The following is a 16,024-nucleotide window of genomic DNA, read 5'->3' as shown; positions in this document are numbered from 1 at the left end:
ACAGGGAACAAACAGACTTATAAAGGGTCAAACACAGGTGTGGGAAATCAGGACTGTTGAGAAGGATTTAATACATGGTTAGGGGTAATGGCGCCTCCTTCAGGAGTGGAGAGTCTAGTGTCAATTATAGTCAAGCGCCATCCACAGTTTTGGAGGGAGCATGATATGGAGAGCTCAAGGAGAGCGACCCCTACTGGCCAGGATGAAAATAGCGCTCTGGAGACATGACCATTACAGGAACAAGGCTGTGTTCTTTCCTGTTGCATTTAAAATCTTTCCTTTTGTATTTAAGCCCTCAGTTTTCCTCATTTCATTGTTTCACAATAACTTTATGTATAGTGTTTATAAGTTTATAAGTGATTATATAATTCATTCTGTATCGTGCATCTCGTCTGTTGGATTTACTACAGCTAACAATGACAGAATGTGAGACCTAAAAATAGATGAATTCCCTCAAGGATCACATGAAGGACTTTCTAGATTTGGCGTGTCTCACCCACTATCCACACCTGCTCATGGATGGTCCTAGGGGGAGCTTCACGGAATATGTGGAGTTACAAGTCAGTCTTACAACTCACTACAAGTCTGCCCTGTTGATGAAATCATCCTCAGCCCCCACTCCGGACCCAGAGCCCAGCCAGCCGTCAGCCATGCCAGCAATGGAGCAAAAGCCAGAGCCCTGGTGACTTGGAGCCCGAGCCCACCATAAATCAAGAGCCAGAGCGATCACCACAGGCTATTTTCGTCCCGTAGCCAGAGCACGTCACTTGGAGTGTAAGATGACCTCTTACTCCCTTTTCATCATGGCACCAGTTAAGGAATGTCACCTTACCAGTAACATAATTAAAAATAAATAAATAAATAATGTCAATTGGAGAGAGTTTGTCATCTGAACAATCTGAAGGATTGTCAGATTAAACTGTTGTTTCTCTGAAACTAGGATGAAGAACCTTATTTTCTGTAAAGGCCCAATGACGGAATCCAACGGTTTGGGCAAAGGTATAATGCGTATCATGTCTTTTCAGTGTTCTGTGAAGTTCACTTCAGTTGTAGAATTTTGTTTCAATTTTACTTTAGCTCTGTGCTTAAAGGTGAACTAAGTAACTTTTTTACCTTAACTGAACAGCTTCGGAGTCATTGGAATGGTTATATTACTTATTTCGGGTTGAATGGTGGTCGTTTTGCACCCCCCTGGTGCCCGTGAGCGGAAAATCTGCACTTGCAACTTTGAGCCGGCGGGTCGTCGGCCGCCGCTTCAGGAAGTATCACGTGACATCAGGTCTCGCGATGTAAACAATTGCTTTACAGCCAAAAGAAATCTGCTAAAATGCTGTCAGTATTGCGCTCCCTCACGCTGTTCGAACCCGAATGAAGAAGACGTTTTAAAGAATGTCCCATCTGCTTTGATGTTGTTGATCTACTAGCCTCTGGTGTCTGAGAATCGCCAACGAGTTTTTACAACAGTGTTATTAAATATCTATTCCGAAGCTGTGGGGGGAGCTCTAGAGAGAAACCTGCGAGCAAAAAACGAGAGTACAGAGAAGAAATCCCGAAACTACTGAGCCCTGCTTTAATCTGACTCCAGTTTCAAATGTTTAGAAGATATTTGATTATTCTGGGTATCCCATACTTTCAATTACTTGTTCATCAAGGGACCCGGTGTTGCTTTGAGACTGCACGTCACAAATGTGAGCTCACGAACACAAACTAGCCAGTTCTGAATTTAGTCAGAGGCGAAATATTTTACCTTTAAGGGGTAAAATTACGAGTCAGCTCTCTGCTGACTCATAACAAAAAGTGTACTTTTTTTTTATAGTCACGAAACTGCAACTTGCTAAATCAGTGATAGTCAGAAATCAGAAGGTCTCCGAATGATGTGCACCCTGCTCCATTCATTAGTGTCTTCAGTTTGATCTATCCTGGACAGAGATTTGAGGTAACACAAGACTCACACATTAATCTATACTAGAAATAATGATTTCAGCATCATACAGAATAAATCAAATATAACATTTTATTAGTCAGGTAAAATGTATCATGCCAATTACACAATTAAACAATTAGAAGACAATTCAGAAATAATAAATACATAACATCAATCAACAATTGCTCAAAGATGACTCTAAGAGTATAGGAAATGTACCTGACAGAGACACATAGTGGTGTGTGAGTGTGTTCCAAGTGCAAGACTTGGGAAGACACTGACATAGCACTGCATGGGGGTTTTCTGGTTACAGATTCCACCAAGTCTGCCACTTACTCTTAAAGGTGAACGCAAAAAATGGCTGCGTTGTCATGATTCTGCACTCGTGTCCTTGATTTTCTTTAGTCTTGAGGCAGAATCATGACAGACCCGTGTTTTATGTGCAAGCACATGGCCTTTTGCTGGGCCATGTGCTTGTGTTGTCTCGTTCTCTTGCCCCGCCCCCATGTTATCCTCGTTTTGTCATTATTGCTTCACCTGTGTCACCTGTTTCCCTCATTAGTTTTTCCCTATTTAATCCCCTTGTGTTTGCTGTCCTGTGCTGGTTCATTGTCATTCTTTATGTGAAGATTCATCCGTGAGTAACCTGTTGAAAGTCTTGTGAAGAGTTTGTTCCTGTCTTAGCTGTTAGTTTATTGTTCAGTTTTCTGTCTTAGTCTTAGTCTAGTCTTGTTAGTCTTATATAGTCGATCCTGTCTTGTTTTGCCCCCTCGTGGGTTTTGTTTTCCCTGTTTTTCTGTAATAAACGTAGTTCACTTGCATACTGTCTGCATTTGGGTTCATCTCCTTGCACCATCATAACAGAGTGAACCGGCCAACAAGGAGCCCAGCAGACAGAATGTCTTCCCCGTTTCTATGTCAGTCAGAGCACCACCGAACAAGCAACCCAGCTGACTTGCCTGTTTTCCCTACTCTGCAGCCATCAGACCTCGAACGATGGTGGCAGTCAGTCATCGCCGACGCCCGGGAGGGCAAGCTTCCTTTCCCTCCTCAGGGTAAGCTGACCATGAGGAAGTACGCCCAGGTCATAGAAGAGAGGAGGTTTTTCTTGCCGGACGCCCTGGTCAATCGCTACCTCATCGCGGGTCTCAACGTCCCTCCCCCTCTCTCCGAACGAGAAGGACTGGTCAGCCGCCCGTTCCACAGTATGGTGGAGAGTCTGTCCCGGAGGGAGCTGCAGAGTACTACAAGGTCTTCTCCCGCTTCACTTCCTGTGATCCCTGAGGGTCGTCTGCTAGCCGTCGCTACACATGGGGACCAACCCAGTCCCGCCGTGACTCCTGAGACATATTCCACGTCCATCAATCTTCATGGTAAGCGTGGAAGGCACCTGTCGTGGGAGTCCGCATCGGAGTCTTCCTGCCCAGAATCCTCCTCGCCTGCGCTGAGCTCCCCAGTTCCTGTAACGGTTCCTGCTTCACCTCCCTCTCCTGTCACCAGTCTGGCTACCGTCTCCGCTCCGCGACCCAGGAGGAAGAGGAGGAGGGGAGCTTCTGGTTCTCCGTCTCTACCTCCTCTTGAGTCCGTGATGGCTCTCCAACCCGCCGCTGAAGTCAAGAGCGCTGTCCCAGAGCCCGCTACTGCAAGCGCTGTCCCTAGCGCTGTCCCAGAGCCCGCTACTGCAAGCGCTGTCCCTAGCGCTGTCCCAGAGCCCGCTACTGCAAGCGCTGTCCCTAGCGCTGTCCCAGAGCCCGCTACTGCAAGCGCTGTCCCAGGCGCTGTCCCAGAGCCCGCTACTGCATGCGCTGTTTCCCAGTCGGTGTTAGGGAGATCCATTCCAGAGACTTGTACCGTGAATATCGTCTCTGATTTTTCAGTCATGTCTGCTGAAGAGAAAGCAGCGGCCGATTCCGCTGCAAAGGCTGTGATAGAATCCGTATCAGCTCACCAGGAGATGCCAGTCATCGCTGCCAGAACCCTGTCCGAATATTTATCCCGTCTTGTCAGAATTCTTGATGTCCCAGTCAGTCCTGTTTTGTCCCCAGTCCCTGTTCCTAATGCTCCAGAGAGCACCGATCTGAAGCCAGCCACTGAGAGCGCTGATCTGAAGCCAGCCACTGAGAGTGCTGACCTGAAGCCAGCTACTGAGAGCACTGTTCCTAAGCCAGCCACAGTGAGAGCAGTTTCGAAACCAGTTGCTGAGAGCACCATACCCGAATCTGCCACAGAGAGCGCCGTACCCCAGTCAGCTGCCGTGAGCGCCGTACCCCAGTCAGCTGCCGTAAGCGCCGATCTCCAGTCGGCTGCCTTCGACGCCTCAACTGAATTTGAAGTGAGAAGCGTCGATTCCAGATCGTCTTCCGAGATCTCTGTCCCTGTTCCAGCTCCACTATCGTCTGATTCACCCCCTGTCTCGTGTCCTGCGCCTTCGCCTGCCTTGTCCCCCGTCAGGAGTCCTGTTTCGTCTTCCTCTGTTTCCTCTGTGCCTGAGTCTGTTGCTGCTGCCAGTAATGCAGTATTCCGGACTGTTTCCCCGGTCACCCCTCTCTCCACTAAACCCCGGACTGTTTCCCCCAAGACTTTTCCTCATGTGTCCCCATCCAAGTCTGCCCGGACCCCTCGCCATCAGCCATCGTCCCGTCAACCCAAGACCCCTAGTCCACCCGTTCACCCTGGACTGCCCCCTAAGAACTGTGTGTTTCCTCCACCTCCTTTGCCTTGTTTGTTGTTTTTGATTTTTCACCCCAACCCTGTTATTGTTTATTCATGTATGCCTTTATTGTTATTTGTCATGTTTTGTTGGTTCGTGTCTGTGTCTCAGTCTGTCATGTCCCGCGTTTGATGTTCCCTTGAGGAGCGTCTGGAAGCCGCTCCTTAAGGGAGGGGTTCTGTCATGATTCTGCACTCGTGTCCTTGATTTTCTTTAGTCTTGAGGCAGAATCATGACAGACCCGTGTTTGATGTGCAAGCACATGGCCTTTTGCTGGGCCATGTGCTTGTGTTGTCTCGTTCTCTTGCCCCGCCCCCATGTTATCCTCGTTTTGTCATTATTGCTTCACCTGTGTCACCTGTTTCCCTCATTAGTTTTTCCCCATTTAATCCCCTTGTGTTTGCTGTCCTGTGCCGGTTCATTGTCATTCTTTGTGAAGATTAATTCGTGAGTAACCTGTTGAAAGTCTTGTGAAGAGTTTGTTCCTGTCTTAGCTGTTAGTTTATTGTTCAGTTTTCTGTCTTAGTCTAGTCTTATAGTCGATCCTGTCTTGTTTTGCCCCCTCGTGGGTTTTGTTTTCCCTGTTTTTCTGTAATAAACGTAGTTCACTTGCATACTGTCTGCATTTGGGTTCATCTCCTTGCACCATCATAACATGCGTATCGCAATGCACAGGAATGGAGAAAAAGGCGGGGCATAAATCTACAACTGTAAATTAATTTGTGCATGGAATAGAATTCATAATGGTCGGTTCTTCAGGACCAACCTGTGCTAATGGTATAATCAATTGATTTATTGTGTGCAAATCTGCTTTGGCAACTGGGTTGATAGACGTATTGTGAATGAATTGGTATGAGGACCCCTTGTGCCAGAAAATTGTCAATGATTGGTTGTATCCCAATCTCTTTGTCATATGATAATGGATATTGCTTGACATACACTGGCGATGTGGTTTTCCATTTAGTTTGATATGGCTCAATGTCTACAAAACCTGTATCATCCTTGAATTTTGACCAAAGATTTGGATGGATCATTTTAACTGCAACAATATCAGTTGTGTCTGTGTGGTCAGGATGTGGTGCGTCACTTGTTACATGTTGTTCTTTAACCAATTCAATAGCATGCTCTCCGTTTGGCAGAGGCTCAACAGAAACCTGCAGACTCGAGGTATCCACAGAGTACTCCACTCCATTAATAAGGAGTGCCAAATGTGGTAATTGTGCAGGGCTATTTGAGAAAGATAAACTAATAATTGAGAAACTGGAACTGACATCACTTTGTAGGCATCCTTATTGTTTATTGTGCCACGTATTTTGGTATTGTGGCTGCTGTTGTTGTGCCTGTGGGGGCAATTATTTCTATACCCTTGCTGCTGTTTGTATCTATTGTATTTATCTATTCTATTAGATTCAGATCTAAATCTCTCTACATGTGACCTTGCTTACCACAGTTATAGCAGATTGAGCCCTAATATTGCTGTTGTTTCCATTCTGCTTGTGGTCTGACAACAGCCACCATAGCAGTTTCCTGTTTCACATCTGTCACAAAACCATTAGAGGCATCGCTCACTCTTTTGCAAAGCTGATCCACTTTTTTTTTTTCTAACAGACCCATACACAAAATAAATATATTTCAATATTTTTTTTTTTCTGTATGGGGATCATTTGTTGTGATTCTAATCAATTGTGCCTGTTGCTGGTTCATATTATTCAGGCATGTGTTTATGAATAGGGCTTTCATGGAGAAATTTAATGTTTGCATGATGGTGACAGGCTGTAAAGTGCTGTTATTGTCTGTTGAACAATATTCATATTATCATCCATGTGGAGAGAAGTCCACATTTACACTTCATTATTTAATCTTACTGGCTTCACAGCGGGTTTGATTTGCTGTAACTGTTTCTGGATTTACCAGTGGTCACACTGGCCACCATGGGCCTCCAGACCAGTGATGTTGCCCTGGGTCTCCACCTCCACCGGCTCAGCCATCTCCCTCGTTCTGTCTGGCCTCTCCACCATGGCTTTTCCCTCCATCGGCTCCACCATTGCCCTTCATCTTAGTTATGCTCTGGGTCATCCTCTGGCTCCTCCCGTCTCTGCTCTTGCTCCTCCCATACACAAAAGAAATGTATTTGAAATATATTTTCAGAATATATTTTTGGAATATATGAAAATATTTGAAATTGGCCCAATAAATATATTTTAATTAAATATATGTAAATATATTTTTTATTTTTTTGAAAATATATTTTAGTTAAATATGTGAATATATTTACATGTCAATATATTTACTAACAACATATGTTCATATATGTTTTAACTTTTGCAAATTGTTTCATTTGAAATATATTTTGAAATTTAAAAAGTTAACATTTTCACAAACAACACATTTTCAATTTATTTTTTACATTTTTATTTATTTCATTTTAAATCTGAGTTCAGCTATTTTTGAGTTGACAGCTGTCCCCAGTTGTCCCTTGTATATATTGTAAATGTATATATTGTATATAAATGTACAATAAATGTATATATTGTATATGAAATACTATTATTTGAATTATTTTTTACAGAATTGAATACAGTTATTTAATAGTGTGTGTATGCAGTGTTAGACACTGAGTTCTATCTATTGTTTAAGTGCACTTCACTATTGGAGTGTCACTGTTATACTTGCATCATAAATATTGTGCATATTTTCAATATTTAAATGACTTCAGGAAAGATGTCAATAAAACAACAATAAATCTAATAATTGCACTTAGTGTTAGGTACATGCCACTTAATATGGCCTAATAGTCCTAGGAAAGCAACTATCTGTCATTTTACATTGCAGTCATTTAAATGTATAAGTACATTATTTATTATAGCTGTGTGTCATAATACAGTAGTGAAATATGGTAGCCTACTGTTGTGTATAGGGGAAAAGGTAGAGGAATTACTATGATCAAAATACATTTTCGACCCTTCTTTAGCAAGCTAAACATTTTATGACCATATATTTTGTCATATATTTTACATTACATGTTATAAATGTAAATATATATCACACTTAACATCATATATTTTTGTTAAATTTCAGAATATATTTCAAAATGATAAATATAAGTGAACAACAATGCAAATATATTTCAGTGTATTTGGAATATATGCCACATATATTTTTGACACTTTAAAATATATTTCAATATATATATATATTTTTTTATGGGCTCTCACCATCATCCCCTCCCTGGTACCTTTCACCATCAACCTTCTAGTCATCTTCTCATTGGTGTTTCCCTCTGCCTGCTCCTTGTCCTCCTCCGAAGCCTCTTCCGTCCCTCCTCAGTTTGGACTCATGTTTGCAGTGTTATTGTTGTCTGTGTTTATTAAATGTGCTTATTTTGATCATTCTGTGTCACACATCTTGTCAGTTGGATTTACTGCAGATACCTGTGACATTAATGCCTCACACACCAAAACTTAATCTCCTTCCCTCCAACTGGCCTTTGCACTTTGCACATCATTTTGTCTTTAGCTATTAATATAACCAACACGCATCTGTCTTTTTTCTTTCACCGCAAAATACCAGCCTTTCTCACACATCACCAACAACCTTCTTTTGCAGCTTCTTCATATTTCACACTTTTATTGCATGAACCCGCAGAAGGAAATTGAAGTGACTGAAGGACAAACTACTGCACCAAAGTGGACAGCTTTGTTGCAAGTGGATTTCAAGTAAGTTTGATTGATTAACTATACATCAAATTATAATTTATAATAAGTAAAATTATAGGAGCCTATTGTTAAAAGGGGAATTATATGATATATTGTTATATCCTCTTCAATGATTTATGCTGTTAATCGTTAATATTTGTACTCTGACCAATTAGGTTAGCAGTATTTGTTTAATGTGAATTTACTGTTTGCAAATAGGTTATTTTACTTCAAGTTCATGTTGGTGAAAATATGTTGGACTATCTAATATATAACCTCACATGCCAAAAAATTTATTCCAATACCTTTTTGAAGTAATTTATGAGCATTTTATCTCGTTTCATTAGGATTATCACTGCCCTGCAAATTAACAGTAACAACTGGCAGGGGTTGCCAGTAGTTTACGGTTAATTTAGAGTTCTCTTACAGTAATCTAATTTACAATATGTTACCATAATAAATTCCATGGAAGTTAATTTCATTTGGGGATATCGATTGCCTTGAAACATTTAAGTTTAAAAACGAATATTTATACAATGTAAGTGCTGTAAACATTTCTTTTGAGTCAACTTAACAGAATATTTCTTGATATAAAATTAAACTACAAACACTGCTCAAACACTTCATGTGTAATAGTGGAAAACACTTCATGTGTAATTAAAACATTACATCACAATATATCACACATGAATGAGCTAATAGACACTGCTTCAGCAACTACGCAGTTACTGCCTTCTAAATAGCAACACGTAGCATTTTTTTTGGCATATCCTCAACTAAACCAGAGGCACAATGGTAAACCAGTCAGGACAGAAACCATTTTAAATTCTAACATAGCAATACATCAAGCACTATTGGTGTCATAGTTCTGTCACTTCATTCTGTTAATTCTTGGGTTTATAACCCAGCAACACTCAAAAAATGAATTTTTGCCTCTTGTTAAATTTAATTAATTAAAATAAACAAAAGTAAAACAATTGTTTAATATTTTGTCACGACTTAATTTAATTGTGTTCAATCAACCTAATATATTTAAAACTGAAGTTTACTTACTTAATTTGTGTGAAAACTACATGAATCATTTTTGTTGACAACTAACTGGGCAGTGGATCTGTAGTTCCCAGCATGCTTTGCAAGGGACTGCATTAGGAGGGTAAATTTAGGGATTAAAGTGTTATTTTATGTGTTTTTCTGTAAATGGAAGGATGATGTTAGTTAATGTTAGTGTTTAATATTCAGTGATGTTAGAAACTTAGAGGACTTTCTGTAATGTTTTTGAATTTTTTGGTTGCCATTATGCAGAAGAGTGGCGACTGTGTTTAGTTTAGGGCTGTGGGCACTCAGTATACACTAGACATGCATTAAACCTCATTCGCAGACCTGCACAAGTAATATTCAATATTATTCTGTAAAAGGTGATTTTAATTAAATTGAACACTAGTAGCTTATATCATTGGAAATAACTGTAGAGTCAAATTAGCTCAAATTATAATGTTGGTGATTTTAGGCAGGGCAAAAATTAAATGTAGTCAACCTGACAAAACTTTATCTAGCAGGAATGACTAAATGAATATAAGTTCATACAACAAGATTACAACAAATCATTTCAAACAAATTAGATTTTGTTGGAAAAATGTAATTCATTTTCGTGGAAAAGTTTTCCTAAATTTAATCAAGTTCGTTCAACAGCTTATTTTTTTGAGTGATTGTCTTCAAGTGGGGACTTTGGAGGGCGCAGGAACTTGCGTGCCATTATGTAGTTGTTTTGGAACGCACTTGGCAAAGGGAGCAATGAAAGACAATGTAATGTCCTCGTTATCTTCACCTGGGATGTTCCCATGACAACGCAGCACAATGTCCATCAGCTAATTCTTATGACAGAAATATATTATTATTGCTGTTAACAACTGTTGCAAATAAATATAAATTTTACATAAAAATGTTTTTAAAATATGTGGTATATATGTGTGTGTGTATTTCGCTGCTCTCAGAAGAGGCAGACCCAGCCCTTGCATTGCTGTGTCCTGTTCAGGCCTTGCGTTTGTCAGTGGACCGCATGCAGAGTTTCAGAACAACTCTTTGTGTAATATGGAGGCAAGCAGAAGGGAAAGGCTGTCTCCAAATAGAGATTGGCCCACTTGATAGTGGACACCATCATCTTAGCGTTCCAATGCCAAATGAGCCGTGCCCCCTGGGAGTGTGAGCTCACTCAACACGGAGCTTCCTCCTGGGCGTTGGTGCAGGGATCCTATTTGGCAGACATATGCAGAACTGCAGGCTGGGAGACACCTAACACATTCGCAAAATTCTACAATCTCTGAGTGGAGCCGGTGTCTTCCCGTGTTTTGTGTACAAACAGATAATATACAGGAAGGATGGCTCAGTGTCTCACTTGCTGCACCATTCCCCTCTGAGAACGGGATACAAGCGCTTATTCTGCTCCTCAGGAAAGTGCCCTGGCTGGTGAACCCAGGTGGAATTCCTCCAGCATCCTCGGCAGTCAGATGCGGTGGAAGCATCTGATGCCAGGTCAAGTATTTGGCCCCTTTACTAGACTGGATGCAAAAATGTTGTGATTCCTCTCTTTAGGTGATCCCATTTGTGTATTCTTCCACATTACTGATTACCTGTTGATGTGCCTGTGTCTTTCCCTCAGCAAAGTCCACTCGGTCATCTCTGTAACGGTATGGATCTACTACAGAGATCTTACATATGTAGCACTGCCCTAGCGGTCAGTCTATACTTGTAACTCCATATGTATACCTCCCTAAGGGTAGGATGTAGTCTCCGTAGCATTCCTTTGCAGATGGAATAGGCACGCTTTCTCAGTGTATTCCAATAATCTCACAGTACAGGGTAATAGAAACTTCATTGAAGGACATTCTCTGTGCACAGCCCTGTCCCTTCTTCCACCCCAGCAGGTGCAGGGGGACCAGTTGGAGGTGGCAGCAGTTTTGGCGTCTTCCATAGGGATCCCAATTCTTCAGTCACTGACGTTAATGTTGAACGTGACTGACAGATAGGGAACGTATATGTTACTAATGTAATCCCCGTTCCCTGAAAGACGTTAACGCCCATTGCCACACCTCCTGTTCCTCCGCTGGCATGACCGGGACCCCGTCTCGGCTCCTCAGCTGAAAACTTAATGTGAGTATTCGCACGCTGCCTAATATACTCGGACGCGGGGGTGCGGCTTGTAACGCCTGTGTTTGTAAGGTGCATTTGCAATGGCAAGGAAAATAAAGAGAAAATAAGATCAGGTGACGTTGGCTGCATACTATTGATGATATAGGGGCCTGATTCATGAATCTCATTCAAAGTCTAATCACTGATTGTAAGGGCCCTATTTCAAAGATCTAAGCGCATGGTCTAAAGTGCATGGCGCAAGTGTACTTAGGGCGTGTCCGATTCCACTTTTGCTAAAATGGTCAGCACGCCCAGCGCATGGTCTAAAAGGGTTGTCCCTATTCTTCATGAGTAATGGGTGTGTTTTTGGGCGTAACGTGCAATAAACCAGTCAGAGTCTCATCTCCCATTCCTTTTAAAAGCCAGTTGCGCACGTACCAAGGCAGTTTTGCTATTTACATGGCGGAATTTGCTAGCAGAAAGACTGAACACTTCTCCAGAGAGGAAACGGATCTGCTCGTGCGCGAGGTTAAAGCTCGATCAATCAGACCATCTACGGGACAAGCCGGATTCCACCATATCTTTATGTACACAATAATAATATTTTACATTGTAATCCTTTTATTTTTTATATTTGGCATGTTTGTGTGCTGCTGTGTCCCTGTGTGTGAAATAAGCAGAGTGTACGCGTGTTGTGCACCCGCATATAGGTTCATATTACTAATGCTCCCTTTAAATAAATAAAAATATACTATGCAATTGACTTTAGACCAGGTTTTTGTTGGTTAATGGTGCAGTCTATTTCAGTTGTCTCAACATAGCAACAAGGCAACAATGCGCCTGAACACACCTCGCTTTCAGACCAGAATTCTCATGGGTGCACAAATAGGCACAAATGCATTAGCTATTTAAACAATGTGGCGCAGGTCATGAAAATGATAACTGTGTCAGGCTGAAAATAGCAAAAGACACTTGCGTTAGGCCTGGTGCCACATTGTTCCGGGTGTATGATTGGGCCCTAAGAGTGAAATGATGAACTTCACATTATGAATTACAGTAACTCTGAGAAACTACATCATGAGATCACTTAAGTGAATCACTTAAAGTCGGCATGAAATCAAATTTGACAAATCTTCTTTTTATATGTAATATTGTAGTGTTTATTATAAATGATTTATCTGTGCACTTCATTATTTTTTTAAAATTCATGTACCCTTATAATCTTTAGTCAAATACATTACCCTACCATCCCCCCTCGAAACGACCTCTCTTCTCTTTCGGTCACGTGCCATGGCGAAAGGGTGCGGCCAGAGATGAGGGTGCGGCTATCGGTGTCTGTCTCGTTTCTGCACCGCCTCTCAGAGAAACCTCCACAACTGAATGTAAACTGGCATTCAAATCTGCCTCCATTTTGTTTGCAACGCCCAACCTCCAATGATCCAATCAATTCCCGATGGACGAAATCAAGCCCCGCCCTACATTTTTTTCTAATTTCAGAAGCCGTTTCACTCGGATATACGTCACAACAAGGAAAAAAATGACAATCTCAACTTCCGTTTCATGCCGACTTTAAAATTTTGGGCACAGTTTCTGAGTGTGGACTCTACATATATACATGTTCACAGTAAATTGCAACAGGCTGCTTTATAGTAAATTGCAAATATTACACAGAATGCATCGCTTCCTATAGTATTTTACTGTTCCAGTGTAAAACATTGTTACTGTCAGAATTTGGCTGTTTTTACAGCAAGTTTTTCGCTACAGTAGTTTGCAAAGTTTGTATATGACATTGTTTTTTCACTGATATCTGTCTCTCTTGTGTATCTAGATGGAGTCTGCAGCGACTGCTACCATCTTCAACTCTTCAACAGTACCAAACATAACCAACAGAACAGAAGTTTCCTGTAAATTTAAAGAGGTCTCAGCCCACCTGGTTTTCATATTAAGCTACTCATTAGTGTTTCTTGTCAGTCTGGTGCTGAACTGCTTCACGATGCGCGTGTATTTCTGCACTAATCAGCGTGTCCGGTCCAGCGTCACGGTCTACATGAAGAACCTGGCCGCAGCTGACTTCTTCCTTTGTCTTTGTTTACCTTTGCGCATTGCTAACAATGCTAACTATTCCGTGAAGATACACAATATTTACTGCAGCTTTGGAGCAACAGCCTTCTATATAAACATGTATGCAAGTATTCTCTTCATGGACTTTATTGCTGCAAACAGGTATGCAACTCACTTATTTAATCTGGTTAATGATAAATCTGAGTAAGAAAAACCTAAACACTTACATTTAAGAGTGGGCATTAGCCTTTAAAGGGATAGTTGACCAAAAAAATGAAAATCATGTCATCATTTACTTGCCCTCCTGTCATTCCAAACCCCTAAGACCTTTTTCATCTTCAAAACAAAAATGAAGATATTTTGAATGAAAACTTAGAGACCATTTTGTACAGAATACCCCAAGTCTCTAAAATGCATCTGATCACACTTAATCACACAACAGTGTTAACTAAAATGTACATAATGTACCATGTTTTAAAAACATTGAGGGAAACATGCAAATACATTCTCTTAGCAAAGAATGTTGATTTGGCTTGTAAGTTTGAACCAGTAACCTAGCAACCACCCAAAACACCAAGGCGACCACATTGCAGTGTGCAAAAAACACCCAAACACCTTTTGCAACCACACAGTAATGACTTGTGGCAGTGAGTTTGACACATTCAAAGACTTATAAAAATCATTGGTAGTTATTATTATTCCAATTAACTCAAGGTTTTAAATGTAAAATCAAAGGCAATCAAATAAGTAGATATGTCAACCTAGGCACATATAAAAATGTGCCTCTACCTACATTTTGGCTCTACCTACATATGCCTCTACCTACATTTTGGCAAAACTCCAAAAGCCTTTATACATACCATTTACTACACTTTCCATCTTAAATGAGCTCTAGTGGCAGTAAAGTAAAACACCAACAACTTGATTTGTGCTGTTACTTGCACGATTCTATGTTATGACCTCAAAACCCATTTTGGATAATTTGTAAACTAAATAACCAGCTCCATGCGAATGGCTTTTCAGATGCTGTGAACTTGCTTGGTAACTCACCTGGTACAGCATTCAGATGTGGAGAGCTTGAATCCCGTGATAAACAAATCACTCTAAATAGTCTCAAAGACTTGTTGAAGCAAGTTAAAATAAAATGACATGGTTGCTTCAGCAAATGCATTTTTATCTCACATTTACTTTTTTTTTAACTAAGGTGTAGGGTCAGGTTGATTGTAGATACATTAGAGCATTAACCTTTTAGTGCCACTCACCGGACATTTCATTGCCAGAATGTTGCCAGATTCAAGTTCATCTGTTTTGGATAAACCTAGACATGCTTAGAGCCACTCACTATACATGTCGTGAAAAGTGCAAGAAGCAACGTAATATCATTATGCATAAACGTCACCACAGGCATGTTTTTCCAAGCCTGGATTGATATATGTGTATGTTATACACTGTAAATTAATCTCATAGTGGAACACAAATTGATATTAACAGCATCTCACTCTGTCATCTCAGGTACCTGAAGATTGTCCGGCCACTGGAGACTCATTCTCTGCAGACGGTTCGTACCGCCCGCCACGTTTCTGCAGCTACTTGGCTCTCGCTGTTAGCCACGTCTTCCATCTATTTGATTCTCTTTCTTCAGACAGCCCGGGGTCAAAAGCTTGGTGAATTTACTTGTGAATCCCAGCACAGTCTCGAGCTCAGTGTGGCCTACAAAATCATCCACTGTGCTTCCTTTGTAGTCTTCATGTTTGTGCTAATGTCTCTGGTTTTTCTATATTGGAAGACTCTGCAAAAGATCCGACAAGCCAAGTTGTCCACACAGAGCACATCTAGCAGGCATAAGTTTGACAAGTCTAAACGCAACATGCTAGTTCTAGTGGTAGTTTTCTGCGTGTGCTTTGTGCCCTATCATCTGGTGAGACTGCCTTACGTGTTCAGCAGTGACTGTACAACAGCTCAAGCAATAAACATCCTGAAGGAGCTGAGTATCTTGATTTCAGTGCTAAATGTCTGTTTCGATCCTCTTATATACTTCATGCTCTGCAAGGACTTTAGAGCCCAGCTCAGAAAGAAGAAAGATTTTCAAAGATCCAGTGAAGATCAAACATTAAACATCTCCTGATATATTTGTCATTTATACATTTGATTTTTACTTTAGAAATTGTCAACAGATCAACAATTTTGTCTTAAGATGAACATGAGAGGAAGACTACTCATGAAGGTTTTCTATAAGTGTTTTAATTATGATGGTATGGGTCACCCCTCTCGGTATATTTCAGCATGTTGACCTGCGGCGAATCCTCACGCTCATTGGCGGCCACCTTTGTGGATATAATAGTAGCTAGTGGTGTGCAGTGGTGTTCTGAAATGAGGCCTCACTGTTTTATGCTTTGTTTGTTTGTTTGTTTTTTGTGAATTCATGTTCCATTTACACTTAATGTTGACAGTTTTTATATTAAATAAACATTACGCTATCAAGAAAACCCCTCCAAAACAATTCTATTT

General features: G+C 41.0%; 1 protein-coding gene across 1 annotated transcript; it reads left to right on the top strand.

Annotated features, from left to right (window-relative positions):
- Nucleotides 1-8,254: 8,254 nt before the first annotated feature.
- On the top strand, nt 8,255-15,641 carry LOC307167228 (P2Y purinoceptor 14-like; the record flags this gene model as incomplete). Its single annotated transcript, XM_079886217.1, has 3 exons — nt 8,255-8,350; nt 13,284-13,678; nt 15,029-15,641. The coding sequence occupies exons 2-3, from the start codon at nt 13,284-13,286 to the stop codon at nt 15,639-15,641; spliced, it is 1,008 nt and encodes a 335-aa protein (XP_079742343.1). The 5' UTR covers nt 8,255-8,350.
- Between the last annotated feature and the right edge of the window lie 383 nt (nt 15,642-16,024).

The sequence above is a fragment of the Squalius cephalus genome, assembly GCF_949319135.1.
Source record: "Squalius cephalus genome assembly, chromosome: 11".
NCBI classification, from domain to species: Eukaryota; Metazoa; Chordata; class Actinopteri; order Cypriniformes; family Leuciscidae; genus Squalius; species Squalius cephalus.
This window is presented reverse-complemented; position numbering and strand designations above follow the sequence as displayed.